This window comes from Odocoileus virginianus, chromosome 9, assembly GCF_023699985.2.
Source record: "Odocoileus virginianus isolate 20LAN1187 ecotype Illinois chromosome 9, Ovbor_1.2, whole genome shotgun sequence".
In the NCBI taxonomy this organism is placed as follows: domain Eukaryota; kingdom Metazoa; phylum Chordata; class Mammalia; order Artiodactyla; family Cervidae; genus Odocoileus; species Odocoileus virginianus.
In genome coordinates, this window is record NC_069682.1 from 43805488 (window position 1) to 43829193 (window position 23706).

Consider the following 23706-nt stretch of genomic DNA (forward strand, 5'->3'; position numbering starts at 1 on the left):
TCCTGTACCTGCACTGCACGAAACCCGCCCTACCCCGAACTCCATTGGAGGATGCGGGTATGGGGGCGGGGCGGGGGCGGAGCGTTTCGGAGGCCCTGCAGATAGGCGTGCGCTGGAGTCCTGGCCTTTTTGTCTTGTTACGGCACCCGTTAGAGGAGTCCCTGTGAGTGTGAACATCAGTCCTAGACTGGGCGGGAATAGTCGATGAGCGGCGACTCTGGTGCCTCGTCAGACTCCCACTTGAGGGGTAGAAAATTTACAGCTGTGAGTGAAACGTAAATCCAGCCTGTGTGCTCAGTTGTATCAGTTTGTCTGACTCTTTAGGAAGAAAAGCCACCTTGTAGCCTGAAGAGTGTAGGTGCTTTAAGGGAGGTACCGTTATGATTTAAAAAACGGACAGTTGTCACCTCACCACCAGCTCTTAAACCTCCTCCACCACCTACACACAAATTGATATCATTTATTGTATGTAACTTTCTATGTTTTTTTTCCTCTACAAATTTATATATTTTAAAAAACAAAAATGAGTTCATGCCATAAAGAATTCAGCAAAGTGCTTACTAAAGTATGTTTAATTTTATGCCAGGTTCATGTTTTGTTTATCAGCACCTCTTAAAAAGATGGCATCATATCCTACAAATGTAACCTAACCTAGTTGCCAATCTCTTATAATTCGGGCAACTCCTTTAAGTGGTATTGCTGGATAGAGGAGCATACACATTAAATTTTTGATAAATGTTAACTAAGTTGACTTCTAAAAGATTGTGAATTACATTCCAGCCAAGACTATGAGCATGCTCCTTGCCCGTAATTTTTCTAACTATAGTTATTAGCAATCTAATTTTTAAATCTGTGCTCATTTGTGTGGGAATTTCAATTTGCATATTAAAAGACTGGTGCAAATTGGATATCTTTCATACAGTTCTTGACCATTGCATGTTTATATTTTTTCTATTAAACTTTTTTCTTATTGATTAAAATTATTTCATATGTTAATCATCTCCCTATTATAAATATTCCCCTTTTGTTTCTTTTTTCCTTTGTTTACAGCATTTCTTTTTAGTTGCTTCCAATGTTTTACCTTGTTCTGTAGAATTCTTTAGTCTTTCTACCATGTATGGTGTAGATTTGGTTTTATTTATCCTGTTCATGGAATTTTTGTATTCCTCAGCCAAAAGATTCACACATTTCATCAAGTCTAGAATATTGTCAACATTATGGTTTCAAAAATTGCCTTTCCCTACTCAATGCTCTCCCTCTAGTATTTCTATTAGATGTGTCTTTAATTGAATTTAAGATACCTTCAATTGTAAGATGTAGGACAAGAAAATAAAATATGAAACTATCCTGATTTATCATTTAGATTTTCTGTTTTGTTATTATCATAGAACTTTGACTTTTCAAAACATTTGTATCATATATCACTCTTGTGCATGTGATGCACACATATTATATATATGTAAAAGCACACATATATAAAAGCTCTCGTAATATATCTTAACATTCAGTTTCTCAGTCAGTTGCTGATAACTGCTGTTTTTCCATATATCACCGTTGTCAAGGCTGTGAATGATGCAGCATTCTTAAGAGTTATACTGGGCTTCTCTGGTGGCTCAGTGATGCAGTGACCTACTGGTGTAGGACCTCTGGGTTCGAGCCTAATCCTGGAAGATCCCACATGCCTTGGAACAACGATCTATGCACTACAACTATTGAGCCTGTGCTCTAGAGCCAGGGAGCTGCAACTACTGAAGCCTGACTGCCCTATATCCCATGTCCAAAACAAGAGAAGCTATCACAGTGAGAAGCCAGCGCACTGAGACTGAAGCCAAGAGTAGCCCCTACTAGCCGCACTGAGAGAAAGTAACAAAGATCCTGCACGGCCACAAATAAATAAATAAAATTATGTTAAAAAGAGTGCTACTCTGTTGTTTCTAGAATTTATTCCAAGACTCAGCCACGCATTTGTAAATTTTGATGCTAGTACTAACTTCCTTTATGTATGATCAACTATCCTTTTGCATATATCTTTATATCAAAACACAACAGTTTCATCTTTTGTGGGTATTTTTCTTTCTAGGTCATTTTGGTGTCTGAGTTCCTTTGCAAAGTGTGGAATGCATTTATTCTTCCAGTGAGAAATATTTGCTTCACTAATAACATGTATACTCTGTTACTCTGTTTTTATGCTTTCTGCTTACATAATCACATTTTGGTTTAATGCCAAGTCAAAGTGTTATTAATTTGAAGATATTTTAAATGGCAGTTAAACTCCACTCATGATTTAAGAATGGCTATGAACTGTGGTCAGATATGGCCTTTCTGAGTAGTTAACATTTTACCAGAGAAACTAGCTGTTTGGAGAGTGGGAGAAAGAGTATTCTTGGCTAAAAAATAACATGTTTAAAAGGTCAGCATGCTTAGAAGGTGTTCAGATAGTAGTTTGTTTTAAAATTCAGAGCTTTTTGGACTTGCCTAGTGGCACAGTGGATAAGAATTCGCTGCCAATGCAGGGGACTCGGGTTTGATCTGTGGATCAGGAAGGAAGATTCCACATGCCATAAGCAACTAAGCTCATGTGCCACAACTACTGAGCCCATACTCTAGAGCCCACGAGCTGCAACTACTGAGTCTGAGCACCTAAAGCCTGTGCTGGGCAATAAGGGAAGTCACCACATTGAGAAGCCTGTACACTGCAAGAGAAGCCACCACAATGAAAAGCCTATGCCCTGCAATGGACAGTAGCCCCTGCTCACTGCAACTAGAGAAAGCCCAAGAAAAGCAACGAAGACCCAGTGTAGCCAAAAATAAGTAAATAAATTTGAAAAACTTCAAAGCCTTTTAATAAATATATCCCCCCAGTTTTATTGAGATATAATTAACATATAGGCTTCCCTAGTGGCTCAGTGGTAAAGAATCAGCCTGCCTATGCAGGAGATACGAGTTTGATCCCTGGTCTGGAAAGATTCCCTGGAGAAGGAAATGGCACCCACTCCAGTATTCTTGCCAGGAAAAATCCCATCAAAAAATCTGTGTAAAAGCCCACAGAGGATCCTGCTGGACTGTGGTTCATGGAGTTGCAAAGGTTTGGACAAGACTCAGGGACTGAACAACAACTGACATAATAGAACTCAAAGATTGATATGTCTGGAGCACACTGAACAGAGGGGAGAGAAGTTGCAAAGAGAGGCAGGGCTGAGATCTTACAGCATTTTGCAAGCCTTCTATAAGTGAAAAAGTTATCAAAGACAGCTTTGACATGAGACTTCTATTTTAAGAGGATTACTTTAACATCTAGTAAAGGTGCTATTCCAAACAGTGAGAAAAGTGAATTAAGTTATGATAAAAAATGCATTAAACTTTTAGGAAAGAATAAAGCTATAGACTCTTCCTAATTGTTTATTGAAATAAATTCAACAGATTAATTAAAATTCAAATACGTGTAAACTCAAGAAATGGAAAAATATATTGGGAAATATTTAACAGAACTTGCTGTGGACTTCGAAGCATAAAAGGAAAAAATACCCCATAAAACATAAGGAATGACTACATAAGTTTCAAAACTTCCATGTGTCTAAAAACTTGTGTTGGTTAATATATTTGAAGTTTCCACAATAGAGAAACCCAATTCAATGTATCTAAACAAAAATCAAAGGTCTCTGGCTTTCAGTGTCTAAGGTCCAGTCTTCGTAAATGTGTGAAAAATGGTTTGCATTCTGACTGTGTGCACTGGTTCTCCAGTTAGGCTGGGTTCAAAGCAAACAGCTGAGCTTCCAAGAGGACTGATGTATTGCTTACTTGGATGTGACCTCTCACGTATTTCCCAAAGGTGAGAATCTAGTTACTAACACTTCCACTTGTCTTAAAGGATGAACTTGTGGCTCTCTGTTGACATCCTTTTACATCCTATAGCTAATAAACATTGTATAATTTGTCCAAGAAGTGTCTAGTCTTCAGTTCAAGAGGTGATCACTAACAGTCAAAATAGTGGTCACACAGCCCCCAACAGATTAAAAGAGTTTAAAAATTACAATCAGCATGTTATTTACTTTTATAAATAAGATTAAGACAAAATAAAACACAAAAGCAAGGCTTTCTCTAAATAAATAATGGCTTGAATGGTTGGTCTGTTTCTCTCAAAAAACAAAGCAAAACCAAGTATTTGTGCAATGTTGTTAATAGGGAGCAAAGCATACCCTGAATCCAGTGTTCCTCCACACCTATTTTGGGCTTCCCTGGTGGCTCATCAGTAAAGGATCCGCCTGAAATGCAGGAGGGAGACGTGGGTTCTATCCCTGGGTCAGGAAGATCCCCTGGAAGAGGGCATGGCAACCCACTCCAGTATTCTTGTTTGGAGAATCCGGTGGACAGAGGAGCCTGGCGGGCTACAGTCCATTGGGTCGCAAAGAGTTGGATACCACTGAGGCGACCTAGCACGGATGTCATGTCTACTTTACTGTAGACTGTAAGCAGTGTTACAGGCATTTGGGGATCTAGTTTCACAGAAATCAAGAAAATAAGACATCCTTTCTGGAATTCTTACTATTTTCCCCAAACCTCACAGTTCAGGTCAAAATTGCTAACACAAAATTGCATCTCCTATGTGTGCAAATTTCTCTCCCTGTTAAATTACAAGATGCTAAGGGAAGGGGCCCCATTTTATACTTGTTTTACATCACTTACAAGGCAGCAAACAGGAACTGCCGAAGGCAATGCTGAGTAACACAGATATTAACAATGAATTTAAGAAGGCCGGGAGTATGTTAGAGCGGGAGTTGGTGGCAAACAGATTTATGTTCTAATTCTTAGTGGGCACTTTTTAGCCGTGAGACCTTGGCTAAATCATTTTCTTTTAGGAGAAACTTCATTCATTAGGGACTTGGGATGTGTCAGGTACAGAGGGGATACAACTGCGAACAAAGTAGGCAGCATTCCTGCCCACCTAAAAGGTCTTTCAGTAGTTCAGAAGGCAGAAAAGAAATTTGAATAATCGTGGAAAACCCTATGTGTAAAATGAAAATCATATCCACTTCCAAGTGTTGTGCAGTTTAAATGAGATAGATTACATAGTTCAGTGACCAGCACGTAAAGCAGACGATACAGACTGAAGTCTGACTTTCACTTCCTTATCAGTAATCTCCTTTACACAGGTGGGCCCCCCAGGCCTTTCCGCTCAGGGCCTACTAAGCGGATACTTATCCGTGTGAGGGAAAGTACAGACTAGGCAGGCTGGAGACTGGGGAAGTAGTCTATTATCTCCAGCAAATTGTTAACCTGTAAGACCCAGGGCGCCAGTGCTCGAGTTCCCATTGGCTAGTCTCCTTCCGAAACGCACGCCTTTTCCCCACCCCCTCAGGCTACTAGCTAATAATACACGCCTCCCCAGTACATTTCACTTGCCCCGCCTCCGCCCCGCCTCCCTAACGGGTTCGCGCCATTGGCGGATCTCCCGGGCCGTGATGGCGGTGGTGCGCCTGCGCCCTCCGTCCGGGCCTTTACCAGAAAAGGAGCTGGCAGGCAGAGGCTGGAGAAGGCTGGTCAAGCTCCGCCCGGGTGAAAGGGCGGCGGCTGCGCCGGGCGGGGCCGAGTTCCAGGGCTGGCGGCTAGGCTGCGGTGGGGCTAGCGAGGCGCTGCGTAGTTGCGCCCTGCTTTGGCGACTCGGGGCTGGCCGAGCAGAGTCCGCGCGCCGGCCCCGGCGTCTGCGCTACGCGACAGCGGCGACTAAGCGCTGGTGTCTCCAGCATGACGGAGCTGAGGCAGAGGGTGGCTCGCGAGCCGGAAGCTCCGCCCGAGGACAAGGTAGCGGCGGCACCGGGTGGGCGCGGCTGCGGAAGCGGCGTTCCCCAGAAGTCCGTGGGGGGCGCGCACAGAGGGGTCGTCTCGCCGTTTGACTGGCGCGGCCGCCGGCAGCATCGGGCCTGACTAGGGCGGAGGGTCCTTGGGTGCGGGGTCCCGCGGAGCTCGCGGCAGGGTTCAGCAGGTCGAGGTCCCGAGGACACGGCTCTGGGGTCCGGTTGGGGTTGGTATCTCCGCGGCTCTGGAAGGAAAGCGCGGGAGGTTGCGCACGTCCGCCAGCCTCGCAGGGCTGATTGGGCCGGGGGGCGGGGGGGTGTCCAGTCCAGTCCACCTCCCCAGTCATTCCCGGGTGTGAAGACGTCGAGACCCAGCAAAGATTCCTCAGAGCGTGACTTAGCCTTTCCGATCTCCCGTTATTTGTTGAGGGGTGAAGGTGTATCAAGACAAGGCCATGAGATTTGCCTGTTAGATTTAAACCCCTTCTCGAAAGTTAAATCTGTTGGCTTTAAGCAGAGAAGTCATGCAGTCATTAGGTGTTGAAAGGTATATTCCCCAAAGATAGACTTGTTTCCTGTTTCAGATGTGGGCTTTGTTGGGGTAGAGAGGAGGGTAGAACAGAGGCCATCTTGGGGGGGTGAGGGATGAGGTGAGTAGACTTATTTGGTGGAAGTGAAAGGTCTGTGTAGGAAAGTTGAGGAAGGTGATGAGTGGCCTTGTTACTGTGGACGCTAAATGACAGCGCCAACTTCTTGGTAGTATTTCAAGCCTGGAGTTAGTCGTGGTCAGGAGCAGTGTTATTTGGTGGATTGATGACAGTGATGTGTAAACTGGACTGAGAGAGCCTGGACCAGAATGAAAGAGAGTGTCTGACTCGCCGGTTGCCAACTGGTGACCTGCAGTTGTTTTCTTTGGTCCCTGTGTTGCTTTAAAAAACCAGAATGTTTCTCCCAGCCATTTGAATTTATTGCCTATTTTGGATCATTGGAAGATCTGCCATCATATTCCCAGCTGATTAATGTTTGGCTGGAACTGAGGAACAGCTGCTCCCACCAATCCCTGTTGCCCCTGCACCAGGCCCTCAATACCCGTTTATGTAGCTTTCCATTTTAGAAAACTGGAGGAAAGGAACGTTAGGGAGATATCAGGAAGGAAGAAAGCCAAGATTTGGTGTCAGGGTGTCAACAGCAGTTATACTAGAAGGGTGAAAGAAATGAAATTTGATTTCTAGAGTATGTTTTGGAGAAAAATTTGGTTGCAAGTTGAGGAGTCACTTACAGAGACAAGGTACTTTGAAGTTTCTGATCTTCCCATTAAATACCCTAGTTTGGCCTGGAAGAGCTCTGTTGCCACCATGCATTTGCCTGTTGGGAAGTTACCAGATGTTTTGAGGCTGTATAGCCCTGTATAGGGTGAGAGATCAGTCTTAATGTTAATGGGACTTTGTGGTTTTAGGTGTGAAAAGAGCAGTCAAAAAAGAAAGCATGATACCTAGTGGGCTGTATGTTAAAAAACTACTTGTAAGAATTAGACTTAATGGTAAAAACGAGCAAACCCACATACCCCAAAACCATGAGGTTATGAGGTAAAACAAAATTTCTACCCTTCCCATCCAACTGCTTGGATCCATTTCCCAGACAAAAGTGCCAGCTGATTATTAAGTACTTTCCCATCCCCTGTTTTAGGTAGGGATCGTATGAAGAACTAGCCAGCTAAAGGTACTTACTTTTTTTTACAACTTGGCTTAAACTGCTCCTATGATGAGAGAATGCCTGGGGCTTTGAGGTTCACTGAACGCTTGTTACTCCACAAACACTTAGTCCATTAGCCCAGAACAAGGCAGTTGCTCCGTTGCCAATATTTCTGGATGACCATGCATGGAGTTTATTAATAATAAAGATTCCTTTTAAAAACTGTGAAATGGTTTATTTGTCTTTGATGAATGTATGCTGTGCTTAGTCACTTAGTCGTGTCTGACTCTTTGCAACCCCATGGACTGTAGCCTGCCAGACTCTACTATCCATGGGGATTCTGCAGGCAAGAATACTGGAGTGGATTGCCATGCCCTACTCCAGGGGATCTTCCCAACCCAGGGATCAAACCGAGGTCTCCCGCCTTGCAGGTGGATTCACTGCCATCTGAGCCTTCACATGAATGTATATAAAGTATTAAAATTAGGTTTATTTTATTTCATGGTTTATAAAACTTACTTCCATGATTCTGGCTTTGCTGATATTCTTGGGTTAAAATTTAAGAAAATATAGTAAAACAAGGGTATCTTTTAAGTGAAATAAATGGCGAAATTCTAGCTTTCTTATTTTATAGTAGAATTCAGAAAACAGTGTCAGATCAACTCATTAAAAGAACTGAAGCAAATTTGAAAGATTTAGGAAAAAGTGCTACAGTTGCCTAACTGGTGTGACAAAATTTCAATAAACAGTCATTTCAAAATAATCTGGGGAATGTGTTTATTTTTATAAAAGTCAGAATGTATTATATTTAGCATCCTAGAATGGAATTGTCAAGCCAGTTGCTAATAAAGGAAATTTTTCCTCTGGGAACCGTGCTTAAAATTTTAAAGTCCCAAAGCACAGTATTGTTGCCAAAGCAAGAAGCTTGGAGTTTAAGGTTTGGAAATGATCTTCCTCCCATTGTTCCATGTTTTTCCATTGGAGCTTAGGAAAGGAGAGAATGGAACTTGGGCCAAAACATTGGCATATTAAAATTTATGATTGGGTTGGCATTTCAGGAGACTTTGTTTTGGAGGTTAGAAGGAAGGATGTGGAGTTGTCTACTATCCTTAGGTGCTAGAGTGCTGTGTAGAGTTTTACTCATTCAAGGCTTTCTTTCTAGATCAATGAAACCAGCATAAAGATGAAATAAAGGTATTATTTAGAAAGGGGAGTTTAGATTTTAACTGAAGATGGTGGTTTTAAGAGCAGGGGCATAACAGTCAGCTAGAGCTATCATCAGCCTGGACAGTGCCACTTACTAGCTGTGTGTGTGTGTGTGTGTGTGTGTGTGAGATATGTCACTCAGTCCATGTTGCTCGGTCGTGTCCAACTCTTTGCCACCCCATGGACTGTAGCCTGCGAGGCTCCTCTGTCCGTGGAATTTTCTAGGCAAGAATACTGGAGTGGGTTGCCATTTTCCTACTCCATACCAGTTTGTGTAACTTTGAGAAAATCACTTAAATTGCATAAAAGCCTCAGCTTGTCCATTTCTAAAATGAGGGGTGATAAAAAGTAGCATGTGTTTCAGAGGATATTCATGTGGATTAAATGAGTATGCATGTTACATATGTAGAGCAGAAGTTGTCACATTGTACTGTGTTAAGCGATTGTCTCTGGTTGAAATGTAGTTTTACAGGAAAAAACTAATATTCACCTTCTACTCTTGGAAGATGATTCAATCTTCAAGTTATAAGTGTTCAGAGTAGTCTTTTCCTATTTATCACCTTTTAAAGAAAATGTTATAGACAGACCTTGGCCTTCTATGACCCACCTTTTCAGTTCATTTTCTTACTGAATTTTTCATTGCTCAGAATCACAGTCAAACTTCAGCTGTAGAAGGAATACTGCTTCATGCAATTGTCTTTCCCTAATAGCTTTTTTAGACCTCCCTCGTGGCTCAGCTGGTAAAGAATCTGCCTGCAATTTGGGAGACCTGGGTTCGATCCCTGGGTTGGGAATATCTCCTGGAGAAGGGAAAGGCTACCCACTCCAGTATTCTGGCCTGGAGAATTTCATGGACTGTATAGTCCATGGGGTCTCAAAGAGTCAGACATGACTGAAAGACTTTCACTTTCATAGCATATTTTAGAATAGTGGTAAATAATTAAACATAGTTTTCTGCTAGACTTCAAAAGTGAACTACTGAAATAATAAAATCTTATTTTTGGAGCTCTGACTACTTCAGATGCAGGAGAAATGCTTTATCCTTTCAGTCTATTTTTAGGTTTTGAATAATCAGTAAACCTTAACTATGGCTCCCAGACTTAAATAGAAAGAGAAGATGAAAGATTAGTTTGTCATATAACCCAGTATTTTAAGTTGCTGATCAAAAAGTATAATTTTATTTTAAAAACTCAGTTACGTTCCAACTTATGGCTACTTAAAATTAGTTTTTTTCAAAAAACATTTTGTTTAAAATGTTTTGTGTAAATTTATGTGATATTTCATTAGCCTTTAACATTTTAAAAAATATTAAATTGCTCTTATCAGATGTTAGAACTAGAAGGGATTTTAGGGTTAGTTATTTTATAGCAGAGTAGCCCAGAGAGCTTGTTACTTTCTCAATGTCACACAGCTGGTTAGATGCAGAGTTGTTAATAGTATGAAGGTTTTCTGATTCCTTTTTACTCATTATGTTGCATAATGTTGCCTTTTAGGATACAGACTTAATTTATAGACTTTAAAAGTTTCTGCATTGATTGACTTTGATTAAAAAAAAAGCCCCAGTATCTCCTGTTTTTTCACAAAAATAGCAAAATCTTTCAAAATGCCAAATATATATATATGTATATAAACGTATGTATGTGTTCCTGAGTGAATGTTGAAACTCTGAGAAAACTTTTTTTTTTTTTGGTAGAAAAAGTTGATTAGGTCCTGTTTTCCTGGTTATTAGAAAAGTGGTGATTTATATATTTTAAGTTCGCCCCTGGGAGCACCCACTCAGGTATCCTTGAAAGGAACTCCTAGCAAGTTGTCAGCTCCTCACTCTGAGCTTTCATGGGAAGCTACTCAGAATAAATGCTTTCTGGTTGGTGGCCCTTAATATTGGAACTATTTGTCCTAGCAACAATGTCATTCAGTATTTACACATTTTCTTTTAGAATGTTCACTGAACCCAAGGTCTGCTGTTATACAGTCTCACTAGCTCTGAGAGAGGGCTGGTGTCTGTGCTCCTGGGGAAAACGTCCAGGATTTTATATCACTTTTGGCTCCAAATAATCCATTCTTTCTCCACTGATTTCAAGAAATCATAATTTTGAATGTATCTGGGAAGCTTTTGAAATGACTCTCCTAATTTCACAGTGCACATAATCACCCTTTAAGCTGTTTGAAAAAAATAGTGCATCATTATCTCTGATTTGTGCACTCTGCTATCTTTTCTAAGGTCCACACAGATGGAGTGTATTGAACTTGTTAGTGTGGCAGAGGGCTTGCCCAGTATCTCTCCTGCACACAGGTTTTTAACATGCTGTCTGTGCTTTGCCTTCCTGCCTGGTGCTGGAAGCTGTGGGGGTAACAAAACACAGCTTTCCACTTAACAGACTGTGTCTGGTTTGGAAAAGAGACTCTTGACTGTTAATTTTGCCAGCCTTTCCTTGGAAGAATGCTGATTTGTTCCTAGGGTTGGGTTGAGTTCCTGCCTTCCAAGCCTTCCTGTGCAGTAGTGGCCTGGTTGGGGCGGTGGTGCGGTGCCAGCCAGGGCAGACCTGGCCCCCTTTAGACAGTTCACCCTTCCACTGCCTGGTCTTTGTTCTTCTGCTCAAGTTTGCCTCAGCAGTGGGGATGGCATAGGGCCCACTCAGTTGAGTGACCTTTTATTTATTTATTTAGAGTGACCTTTTAAGGAAGGTTAAACTTTGTTATTTTGACTAGACAGTGTGTGCATGTCTCAGAATTTGAAAGGTGATGGTGTACACTGGGAGTGCCTCCCTCCTACCTCCCTGATTCTCCTCCCCAGCAGCAGCCTACCCCTGCCAGGAAGTAGTGCTCATGAGCCCCTGTTGCTGGCCTGGAAGGACCCGAACTGTCCTTTGAATTTGTTGCTCTTTGGCAGCAGCTCTTTTGTATTAGAGTCACCCCAGGACCAGCCTGGGACTTCTCTGTGAAGATCTTGCTGTGTTTTTGAAAGAGCCCTTGAGATTTGAGATTTACTGGCAGCATTCTCTGCTCTTGGGTCTCTGACATTGAGAGGATATGTGTCACTGACCTGAATCCCTCAGTGGGTGACTCTCAAAGCCTTGTACCCACAGTCTGTGTCCTGCTAGTCCTGTGATTTTAGTGATCTGCAGGAAATTCCTAGGTATATGTATACCTCAGTCAGCACAAACTTACTTTGTCTCAAATCTGATTTTTTCCTTTTAGACATAGACCTTCCTTCTCCTGTCTGCTCTGCTCCAGCTAGGAGTCCATTAGTCCCCGTGTCTCTGCTCCCTGATCTAGTCCAGGCCAGATGTTCACATCAGATGATACCTGGATTCCTTATCTATTGCTTTTGCATATTTAAGGTTCAGGACTTGATGCCTGAACTAGTTGTAAATCTTTCTAATTGAGTTTCCTTCCTTCAGGATTTACTGTCAGCCCCTTCTAGTCCTCCTGACCTTTCTTTGAACAGCTCTGAAACTACTCTGTGAGTTACAGAAGGGAAGAAAAAAATTCTGACCCTCTTTTCAGATCTCTTAAATTTGGTCCTTTATGACCCTGTCTCTTAACCAACCCCCTTCCTGCTTGGGGCCTCTCTGACATGGATCTTGCCTCTTGATATTTCTAACCCTAGGAAATATGCTTGTTTTCTGTCACCCCTCTTTCCACCTCTACCTGTTGAAGTCCTGTTTTCTCAAAATCCATTTAAGATCTTCCCTCATCTCAATATGCTCCTTGCTAGTCTCTGGAACTGCATTCAGATGGGTTTGTCTTTTGTTTTCTCCTTTGCCTTTTGCTTCTCTTCTTTCTCAAACTAGGCTTCAACAGTATGTGAACCAAGAACTTTTGGATGTACTGGCTGGATTTAGAAGAGGCAGAGGAAACATTAAATTGCCAGCATGGGTTGGATCATAGAAAATGCTAAAGAATTGCAGAAAAACCTCTACTTCTGCTTCATTGACTATGCTAAAGCCTTTGACTATGTAGATCACAACAAACTGTGGAAAATTCTTGAAAGAGATGGGAATACCAGACCACCTTACCTGCGTCCTGTGAAACCTGTATGCAGGTCAAGAAGCAACAGTTAGAACTGACCATGGAACAACTGACGTTCAAAATTGGGAAAGAAGTACGTCAAGGCTGTATATTATCACCCTGCTTATTTAACTTCTATGCAGAGTACATCATGCGAAATGTCTTGCTGGATGAACCACAAGTTGGAATCAAGATGGCTGGGAGAAATATCAATACCTCATATGTACAGATAACACCACCCTTATGGCAGAAAGCAAAAGGAAATTAAAGAGCCTCTTGAAAGTGAAAAAGCTGGCTTAAAACTCAACTTCCAAAAAACTAAGATCATGGCATTTGATCCCATCACTTCATGACAAGTGGATGGGGAAATAATGGAAACAGTGACAGATTTTATTTCCTTGGGCTCCAAAATCACTATGGATGGTGACTGCAGCCATGAAATTAAAAGACTCTCCATGGAAGAAAATTGGTGACAAACCTAGATAGCATATTAAAAAGCAGGGACATTACTTTGCTGACATGGAGAAGGAAATGGCAACCCATTCCTGTATTCTTGCCTGGAGAATCTCCATGGACAGAGGAGCCTGGAGGGCTACATACAGTCCAGGGGGTCGCAAAGAGTCAGACATGACTGAAGTGACTTAGCATGCATGCATGCATACTTTGCCAACAAACGTTCAAATAGTCAAAGCTATGGTTTTTCCAGTAGTCATGTATGGATGTGAGAGCTGGACAGTAAAAAAGGCTGAGTTCTGAAGAATTGATGCCTTCAAATTGTGGTGTGGAGAAGACTCTTTAGAGTCCCTTGGACAGCAAACCAAACCAGTCAATCCTAAAGGATATCAAACAAGTCAATAACTAAAGGAAATCAACCTTGACTGTTTATTGGAAGGATTGATGCTGAAGATGAAGCTCTAACACTTTGGCCAACTGTTGTAAAGTGCTAACTCACTGGAAAAGACCCTGCTGCTGGGAAAGATTGAAGGCAGGAGGCGAAGGGGATGACAGAGAATGAAATGGTTGGATGGCATCACCGACTCAATGGACATGAGTTTGAGCAAACTCCAGGAGATGGTGAAGGACAGGGAAGCCTGGCATGCTGCAGTCCATGGGGTCACAGAGTCGAACATGACTAAGTGACTGAACGACATCTCAATACTTCATCAGGCATGTATGTATTATAGAAATCACAGGAATGTATGCAAATGAGGATGAAATCCACCTATAATCTCATCGTGCAGGAAAGCAACCATTGTTCAAATGCCTTTTCCTCCTGTGCATATTGCTACACGTGGCTGTAATGCTGCCACTCATGGTCTGGTCGCTTGTCTTTTTTTTTTTTTTTAATACAAATGTAGTTGAGTTGGGAAGATCCCCTGAAGGAGGGTGTGGCAACCCACTTCAGTATTCTTGCCTGGAGAATTCTATGGACAGAGGAACTTGGCAGTCTTTTGCAGTCCATAGGGTCGCTCAGAGTCGGACACAACTGAAACGACTTAGCATGCGTGTAGTTCATTTATAATGTGTCCATTTTAGGTGTACAGGAGTGATTCAGTTTTATATATATATATATACATATATAATATACTTTTAAAGATTCTTTTCCATTATAGGTTATTACAGGATATGTCATATAGTTCCCTGTGCTGTATCAGTCCAGTTCAGTCGCTCAGTCGTGTCTCACTCTTTGCGACGCCGTGGACTGCAGCACGCCAGGCCTCGCTGTCCATCATCAACTCCCGGAGTTTACCCAAACTCATGTCCGTTGAGTCGGTGTTGCCATCCGACCATCTCATTCTCTGTCATCCACTTCTCCTCCTGCCCTCAATCTTTCCCAGCATCAGGGTCTTTTCAAATGAGTCAGCTCTTCGCATCAGGTGGCCAAAGTATTGGCGTTTCAGTTTCAACGTCAGTCCTTCCAATGAATATTCAGGACTGATTTCCTTTAGGATGGACTGGTTGGATCTCCTTGCAGTCCAAGGGACTCTCAAGAGTCTTCTCCAACACCATAGTTCAAAAGTATCAATTCTTCTGCACCGTGCTTTCTTTATAGTCCAACTCTCACATCCATACATGACTACTGGAAAAACCGTAGCCTTGACTAGACAGACCTGTGTTGACAAAGTAATGTCTCTATTTTTTAATTTGCTGTCTAGAAATTGATGGGACCAGATGCCATGATCTTAGTTTTCTGAATGTTTAGCTTTAAGCCAACTTTTTCACTCTCCTCTTTCACTTTCATCAAAAGGTTCTTTAGTTCTTCTTTGCTTTCTGCCATAACAGTAGTGTCATCTACACATCTGAGGTTATTGATACTTCTCCCAGCAATCTTGATTCCACCTTGTGCTTCATCCAGCCTGGCATTTCGCGTTATGTACTCTGCATATAAGTTAAATAAGCAGGGTGACAGTATACAGCCTTGATGTACTCCTTTCCCGATTTGGAACCAGTCTGTTGTTCCATGTCCAGTTCTAACTGTTGCTTCTTGAAACCTGCATACAGGTTTCTCAAGAGGCAGGTCAGGTGGTCTGGTATTCCCATCTCTTTAAGAATTTTCCACAGCTTGTGGTGATCCACACAGTCAAAGGCTTGAGATTGTCAACAAAGCAGAAGTACATGTTTTTCTGGAACTCTCGCTTTTTTTATGATCCAGCGGATGTTGGCAATTTGATCTCTAGCTCCTCTGTGTTTTCTAAATCCAAGTTGAACATCTGGGAGTTCATGGTTCATGTACTGTTGAAGCCTGGTTTGGAGGATTTTGAGCATTACTTTGCTAGAGTGTGAGATGCGTGCAATTGTGTGGTAGTTTGAACATTATTTGGCATTGCCCTTCTTTGGGATTGGAATGAAAACTGACCTTTTCCAGTCCTGTGGCCACTGCTGAATTTTCCATATTTGCTGGTATATTGAGTGCAGCACTTTCTTTTAGGATTAGCACATCTTTTAGGATTTGAAATAGCTCAACAGGAATCCCATCACTTCCACTAGCTCTGTTCATAGTGATGCTTCCTAAGGCCCACTTGCCTTCACATTCCAGGATGTCTGGCTCTAGGTGAGTGTGAGTGACCGCACCATCCTACTTATCTGGGTTGTGAAGATCTTTTTTGTATAGTTCTTCTGTGTATTCTTTCCATCTCTTCTTAATACCTTCTGCTTCTGTTAGGTCCATACCATTTCTGTCCTTTACTGAGCCCATCTTTGCTTGAAATGTTCCCTTGGTGTCTAATTTTCTTGAAGAGATTTCTAGTCTTTCCCATTCTATTGTTCTCCTCTATTTCTTTGCATTGATCACTGAGGAAGGCTTTCTTATCTCTCCTTGCTATTCTTTGGAACTCTGCATTCAGATGGGTATATCTTTCCTTTTCTCCTTTGCCTTTAGCTTCTCTTCTTTTCTCAGCTATTTGTAAGGCCTCCTCAGACAACCCTTTTGCCTTTTTGCATTTCTTTTTCTTGGGGATGGTCATGATCACTGCTTCCTGCACAGTGTCACGAACCTCCATCCATAGTTCTTCAGGCGCTGTATCAAATCTAATCCCTTGAATCTATTTATCACTTCCATCGTATAATCCTAAGGGATGTGATAGCTGTTACAACAGTCTACATCTGTTAATCCTCAGTTCCTGATTTATCCCTCTTCTGTCCTCCTCCCCCTTGGTAACCATAAGTTTATTTTCTGTATCTGTGAGTCTGTTCGGGTTTAAATAGAATAGTTTCTGCTTTAAATAGCCTGTTTCTGCTATAAATAAATTCATTTATATCATTTTTTTTGGATATAAAAAAATGAGCCACTGATTGATTTATTTGGCTGCGTCAGGTCTTAGTTGCAGCACTCAGGATCTCTGTGTCATGTGGGATCTTTCACTGTGGTGCAAGGACTCTCTGGTTGTGGCACATGGGCCTACTTGCTACAAGGCATGTGAAATCCTAGCTCCCTGACAAGGGATTGAACCCCTGCATTGCATGACAGATTTTCAACTGCACTATTTTTAGACTTTTTGATGATGGCCATTCTGACTGGTGTGAGGTAATACCTTATTGTAGTTTGATTTCCTTTTCTTTAATAATTAGCAGTGTTGAGCATTTTTTTCATGTGCCTGTTGGTCATCTGTTTGTGTTCTTTGGAGAAATGTCTATTTAGGTCTTCTGTCCATTTTTTGACTGAGCTGTTTGTGTTTTGATATCGAGCTGATATTTTTGATATTGCCATTTTTTGAGATTGAGTATTTTGGAAATTAAGCCCTTGTCAGTTGTATTGTTTGCAAATATTTTCTCTCATTCTGTAGGTTGTCTTTTTGTTTATGGTTTTCTTTGTTGTGCAAAAACTTGTAAGTTTGATTTGTTTATTTTTGCTTTTATTTCTTTTACCTTGGGAGACTGATTTAAGAAAGTATTTCTGTGATTTGTGTCAGAGAATTTTTGCCTATGTTCTCCATCAAATTACCCATGACATTTTTCACAGAACTAGGCCCAAATAATCATAAAATTTGTGTGGAAACATAAAAGTCCTGGAATTGCTGAAGCAATCCTGGAGAAAAAGAACAAAGTTGGAGGCATAACCATCCCAGACTTTAGGCAATACTACAAAGCCACTGTAATGCAACAGCACGCATTAGCACAAAAACAGACACATAAATCAGTGGAACAGAATCAAGAGCTCAGAAATAAACCCACACACCTGTAGTCAGTTAACCTTCAACGAAAGAGGCAAGGATTTACAATGGAGAAAAGACAGTCTCTTCAGCAAGTGGTATAAAATTAGAACACTCTCTCACACCATAGGGCTTCCCTCATAGCTCAGTCAGTAGAGAGTCTGCCTGCAATGCAAGAGACCTGGGTTTAATTGCTGCGTGGGGAAGATACCCTGGAGAAGGAAATGGCAATGTACTCCAGTATTCTTGCCTGGAGAATCCCATGGACAGAGGAGCCTGGCAGTCTATGGTCTATGGGGTCCCAAGAGTCGGACACAACTGAGCGACAAAGCAAACACACACACACACACACACTCACACCATAAACAAAAATAAACTCAAAATGGCCTAAAGACTTAAATGTAAGACATGACACCTAAAATGATACTCCTAGATGGTAACCTTATGCTGTCAGGAGCATTTTCCCACATTGTTAAGGTTTATAAAAATTTTTTGTAAACAGTGTTTCAAACTTTTAAAAAAAATTATGACATAGATGAAAATAAAATATATTCATTTTAAAAGCACAAAAAAGAAACCACCTTAATCCTGCTACTTAGAGATAACCGTTTTTAATATTTCTTTTTATACACATTGCACATTCCTGCATTATGTGTACTATTGTAACTTAACAATGTACAATTGTAACTTACAACATAACTTACAATGTACTATTGTAACTTATAAGAATATGCTCTAGGAACTTTCCTGGTGGTCCAGTGGTTAAGAATCCTCCTGCCATGCATGGGACACAGATTCCATCCCTGGTCCAGGAAAATCTTATATGATTCCATCTGTGGTCCTGGAAGATCTTATATGTGGTGGGTCAACTAAGCCTGTACAACACAACATGCTCTAGAGTCCTTGAGTTGCAACGAGAGAAGCCATAGCGATGAGAAGCTGTGTACTGCAAGAAGAGTAGCTCCTGTGTGCAGCAAAAATAAGTATCAGTAAATAAGTGAAGAATATGCCCTAAACATTGTTCGGGTCTAAACTTTTTAACCCATTATCATTTTTAGTGGCTGTGTGTGATTTTGTTGAGGCCATGGTGTTGTTCTGAGGCATTATCATGCCTTTCTTGCATGCACTGTACCTTAGAGTAACCAAATAGTTGCCTGGAAGTTTCTCTGTATAGAATAATTGAGAAAGGAGTGATAGAATATTAATATTTTTACAACCATTGGGTTAACTAGAATGAAGCAATAACCATCAGGGCTACTACCATCACACAACCAGATATTGTGTATTTCTTGATAAAAGTATATTGTACAGTACTGCTGATGGAGAAATCTTCTCAAAAAAAAAATCATACCTAAGATTATTCAAGACTCTAGGCTAACTTCTAGTTTACAGGAAATCCAAGGAACAGTGAGAAACAGCACTGGACAAGTGCCGTGGTTGCTTTAGAAAGTAAGTGGCAAGGAGACCCACCTCCCTCACTTAAAAAACAAATGAAGAGGGAAGCAATGGAGATAGATGTATGGAGGATTAAACCCATGAATTAAAAGATTTAAGACATACTAATGATTTCTGGACCTTATTTGGATCCTGATTCAATCAAACTGCTATTAAGAAGAAAATGAAATTATTGGGTAAGTTTGAATATTGGATATTTAAAGGAATTGTTAATTTTTCAGATGTGATAGAATGTTAGTAATGTCTAAACGTCCCTGTGAAAAAACGCTCACTATGAAGGAAACAGTTGACAAATTGAGCTACATTAAAATTAAGAAATTCTGATAATTGAGCTGTTAAGAGAATAGAAAGGAAGCCCACAGACAATGAGAAGATACTTATAAAAAACACTTCTGACATAAAGGACTTATTAAGAATCTGTAAGTAATTCATAGAAAATGAATATAAAAAAGATAACTCAGTAAGAAAATGGGTACTTCAGATGGTCAGCAAGGGTTGAAGCAGTCATTGTTGATCGGTGTGGATGAGTTGGGTGATGAAAAGGGTGAGACACTCTTTTTGCTCTCAGGTGTCTCAGTTTGGAGGATACATTAGGTCATCCTAATGATGGGGTTCACATCAAGTGAATTATCACATTTCGGGAATCAAGTATCTTGTTTTTGTGCTGCTGTAAATCTTCCTGAACTGTTAGGCTTTCATCTTCCTATGGACTATGGTGGACCATGCTTTAGGATGGAAAAACTGCAGAATGAAATTGTGTTATATTCTTGGTAGTTATATTAAATTTTTCTTTGTGTGGTGCTATATGATATGTGTCAGGTCATTTTTTAAAAGAAGCTTCTCGGGAATTCCCTAGAAGTTCAATGGTTAGGACTCCACATTCTCACTGCTGAGGGCCTGGGTTCAATCCCTGCTTGGGGAACTAAGATCCTGCAAACTCTGTGGCATGGTCACAAAAAAGGAAACTGCTCATTATAATATCTTTACAAGGCATGTGTTGACAATATGACTCTCAAAAGTACCTTTGGAGACCACACATCTTTAGAAATTTAATATACTATTTAAAAATTCTGATGTTCTCCCAGTACTATTTGAAATGTAACTGAAAAATTCCTCCCCTTGGATTTCCCTGGTGATCCTGTGGTTAAGAACCCACCTACTAGTGCAGGGGACACGGGGTCGATCCCTGGTGCTGGAAGATGCCACATGCCATGGGGCAGCTAAGCTGTGCAATGCAGCTACTGAGTCCTCGCGCCCTGGAGCCCGTGTTCCACGAGAAGAGAAGCCCCCACAGGGAGAAGCCCATGCACTGCAACTGGAGAGCAGCCCCTGCTTGCTGCAACGAGAGAAAAGTCCATGCCCAGCAACGCAGAGTCAGCGCACTGCCCCCCTTCCCCCCAAAAAAAATGTTCTCCAATTCATTGTCCTATTATGCTGAATGGATCTTTGGGACATAAGATATTTTGGGGACATTTTTTCCTTCTATAAACATTGGAAACATCATGTTGAGGATCATGTGCATTCTATGAAGTGTGTATTACTCCTTATATGTCTTTAGAGGAAAGCTAAACTTTACAATTTACATATGAAAGAGTTATTATCTGTCATCTCTTGCCCCTTCAAGTACAGTTGTGAAAAAGGGACAGGATGAAGGTGGGCAGGACAAACCCCATTCTGACATGGAAAGAATGGGGTAGACACATAGCAGTGTCTTGGTTCATCTCTGTCCGGAGTTAGAATTGGCCTGACTTCTATGTGGTTAGATGGAGTCTTTTGCCTGAAAGGCTTCATTTTAGGTTGAGTGGTTAGGGAGCACAGCCTCCTAAATCTCATCTACCATCTCATATATCAGATCTCAGTCCAGAGCTCTTCCAGGGTTTCAGAGGGCAGAGGGCTCCTACTTTTCCTGGAACCTTTCTTCTATATATATTCTTGGTTGTGTATGTGGTTTTTTTTTTTTTCTTTCCCTGTTTTATTCCATCCATCTTAGCTCTTCAGTCTACTTTGTCATCCAGAAATTTGTTGAAATCTCATCCACTGATTATTTCTGTCCCCTTGTTTTTCTGTCTGAGGTCATGGTTTTATTACTTATTGTACCCATTGGCATTTCAGAGGGATATTGAGGTTAAAGGGAATGGGCCCTGTCTGCACTTTTCAGTAGTTTTGAGTTTTGAGGGACCAAGCTCATCTTACAACATGAGAAGCAGGTAGTTGCAACACTGCTCTTGTTGCTGTTTGATGTGTGTAGTGAAAATAAAAATGGTTCCTCTTGACTGGTGAAAACTGAATTCTGGGCTTCTGCTTTTGACGTGCAAGAAGGACAGAGTGCTAATGACTGACCCTGGGAAGTTTGGTCGGAGTTTTCTGATGGAGGAGAGGAGACAGGGTAGAGGCCAATGAAGGAGAATGTGATGTGCTGCCAGGATCTGAGAGAACAAGTTTTTGAGAAGAAAGAAAAGGTCAGTGTCAGGTGCCTTGGAGATGTCAAGTAGAATAAGAAGTGAAATATGGTTTATCTTCTGCCACTATATTTTCCTGTAATGACCCCCAAATCAACTTACGGAAGATGCTATCTCAGAAGGTAATGGGACCTAAGTTTTTTTGAACAGTAACTCTTTATACATACATTTGCCATTTTATGGATTTTGCTAAGCTCTTTTGGTGATATTTTTTTAGCCCTTATATAGCTTTTCAAAACAACTAGCAATGTATATTTATAACCTATTTCTTTAAACATAGCAAAATCTCAGGCTTCTTTGCCAAAAATTAGCCCTTGCCCTGTTTAACTCCAAGTGACTGAAAACCAAAAATGATAGAGGATTAAACACAATGGAAATGTATTTCCCTTACATAAAGGAAGGTTACAGGTCAGTAGACCAGCAGCTTCATAATGTCAAGGATTCAGTTTCCTACTCTTGCTCTTCAGCCATCCTGAGTATGTGACTTCTGCCTCTAGTAAAGGATGGCTGCTGCAGTTCCAACCATTGCATCCATATTTCAGAAGGAAGAAGGGCAGAAGAAGAGGGCTGCTTCTTTCCTGTAAGGCCATTTCCTTGAAAATGCTCACTGTTCCTTTGTTTCCTTGAAAAACTCACTGTTTCTTTGAAAATGGTCACTGTTTCTTTGAAAAACTTACTGTTTCTGCTTACAGCTTATTGGCCAGACTTTGTCACATGTCTTCCTTTGGTTGTAAGAGAAGCTGGGAAATGGCCATGCACTTGGCTAAGCATTGGGGTTCTATTACAGTGGGGAAAAAATGAGAATAGATGTTAGGGCAACTAGTGATCTCTGAGCACTTCCAGAGGCCTGAAAATGCCTGTTAAAAATGGACAGGAGATCTGCTAAGCAAAGAAAAAGAAAAGGTGGGGGAAGATGAGGGCAGATCGTAGAAGAGATTCCTGATGGCTGAGGGTCTCCTCCAGTGGTGGCAGGCAGCTGATTTCATGGACAGTGAGGCAGCAAAGAAAGGGGGACTGTTTGGCAGGTTTGGGGATGGGAAGGAAGGGGCTGAAAGAAGGCGGCTGAGAGCTGCCTGTTCCTCAGTGGGAGAGCTATTGAGGCACAGGCCTTTGAGCATCTTTTGGATGGTGCAGTACGTTATTGTTTGGCAAACAAAGGAATAACACGTAGAAAAGTCCCTGCGTCCTTGAATCTCCCAAGATGGATGTCTAGTACCGCTTTGTTAAAAATAGAGGAAAATCCAGGCCCTCAGTTCCTGTCCATCATTATCTAATTTATATCTTTTGATCTCTCCATAGGATGGAGCAGTAATTGTTGTTTAAAATGATGTGCTTAAATTCTTACAAATTTGTGTGGTGGAAATAGCCAGAAATGGTGCGGCTTTAATAAGATGACTTTGGATAAAGGTTATTGCCCATGTACCCCCTTACCACTATTGCAGCAGAAATGTGTATTTCCTAGATGTTGGAACAGTAACTTGCTGGACAGGGCTACTGGCAGGGCTGGCATTGAAACCCAGCTGTCCTGTTGCCTGAAGAGCCTAACAGGGATGTGCAATGTGACAGTTATCTTTGAAGAAACAAATCAGTTTTTAATAAGTACAGTCTTCAAAATAATATTAGAAAGTGTTCAAAATGAGAAGTCCTTGGTGGAAAAAATAACTAAAGGATGAGTTTAAGAAATAGTCTTATATTGCATGTGAAGACTGGCTGGCTCAAGTTCTCATTGCCTCTGGCCTTTTTTTTTTTTTTTTTTCTTTTTGCCATGGGCTTAACACTTTCTCTTTTCCCTTCAGTTGCAGGTTTATAGTCTCATCCTGCTTTGAGGTTTTTTTTAGAAGCTCCTTCCTTCATTGCTGATCTTTGGCTACTTTGAATAGAATCTCCCACCATGGTCCTGTCTGTGCTGTTTGGGCCCAGGTCTGTGCCCTCCTGTAGTTTTGGGAGAGCAAATCCCACATGAGTTTTATCTTCTCATAAGGTTGTCGGTCAAACACCCAGTTTCTCTTGAACAGTTGCTATTACTAACTCTTGTTTGTTCCGCAGATTTCTTTGTACAGAGACTTTTCAGTTTGCACATAGTGGTCTAGGGAAAAGGAGCCCCCGGGGGGATAGCAGTTTTGAAAACTTCTGACAAAAGAACCATCTCTTCTGCAGGTAATAGGCTCTTACTAGGAACTTTTCATCAGACAAGTGACACCTCATATTTTTGTAGGGTCCTGCTTGAGCCCTAGGAGCTTTGGTTAGACATCTTGTTTCCTAGATCTCAGGGAAGAATTATCCTGATTATTTAGTTTGGTGTTCTCACATGGCTGTTACATTTCTTATTGGTCTTAGGATATCCAAAACACTAGAATGAACCACCACTTGAAATTGAAAAAACAGATTTTAATTGTCCCAGCAATCAAACAGGGCATAGAAAGCCAGGATGGTTTTGAGATT

The 23706-nt window shown here is 41.3% G+C and overlaps 1 protein-coding gene and 1 long non-coding RNA gene across 2 annotated transcripts in view; both read left to right on the forward strand.

The window, feature by feature from the left end:
• Positions 1-35: 35 nt before the first annotated feature.
• LOC139036674 (uncharacterized) lies at positions 36-1917 on the forward strand. Its single transcript, XR_011489503.1, has 2 exons — positions 36-264; positions 1563-1917. It is a non-coding gene; the product is annotated as an uncharacterized lncRNA (long non-coding RNA).
• Positions 1918-5464: 3547 nt separating this feature from the next.
• Positions 5465-23706, forward strand: part of CDS2 (CDP-diacylglycerol synthase 2) — a 59319-nt gene continuing 41077 nt past the window's right edge. The window contains exon 1 of the mRNA XM_020883646.2: positions 5465-5799. Coding sequence (XP_020739305.1) covers positions 5743-5799 — 57 coding nt within the window. The 5' untranslated portion in view covers positions 5465-5742. The remainder of the gene's footprint in view (positions 5800-23706) is intronic.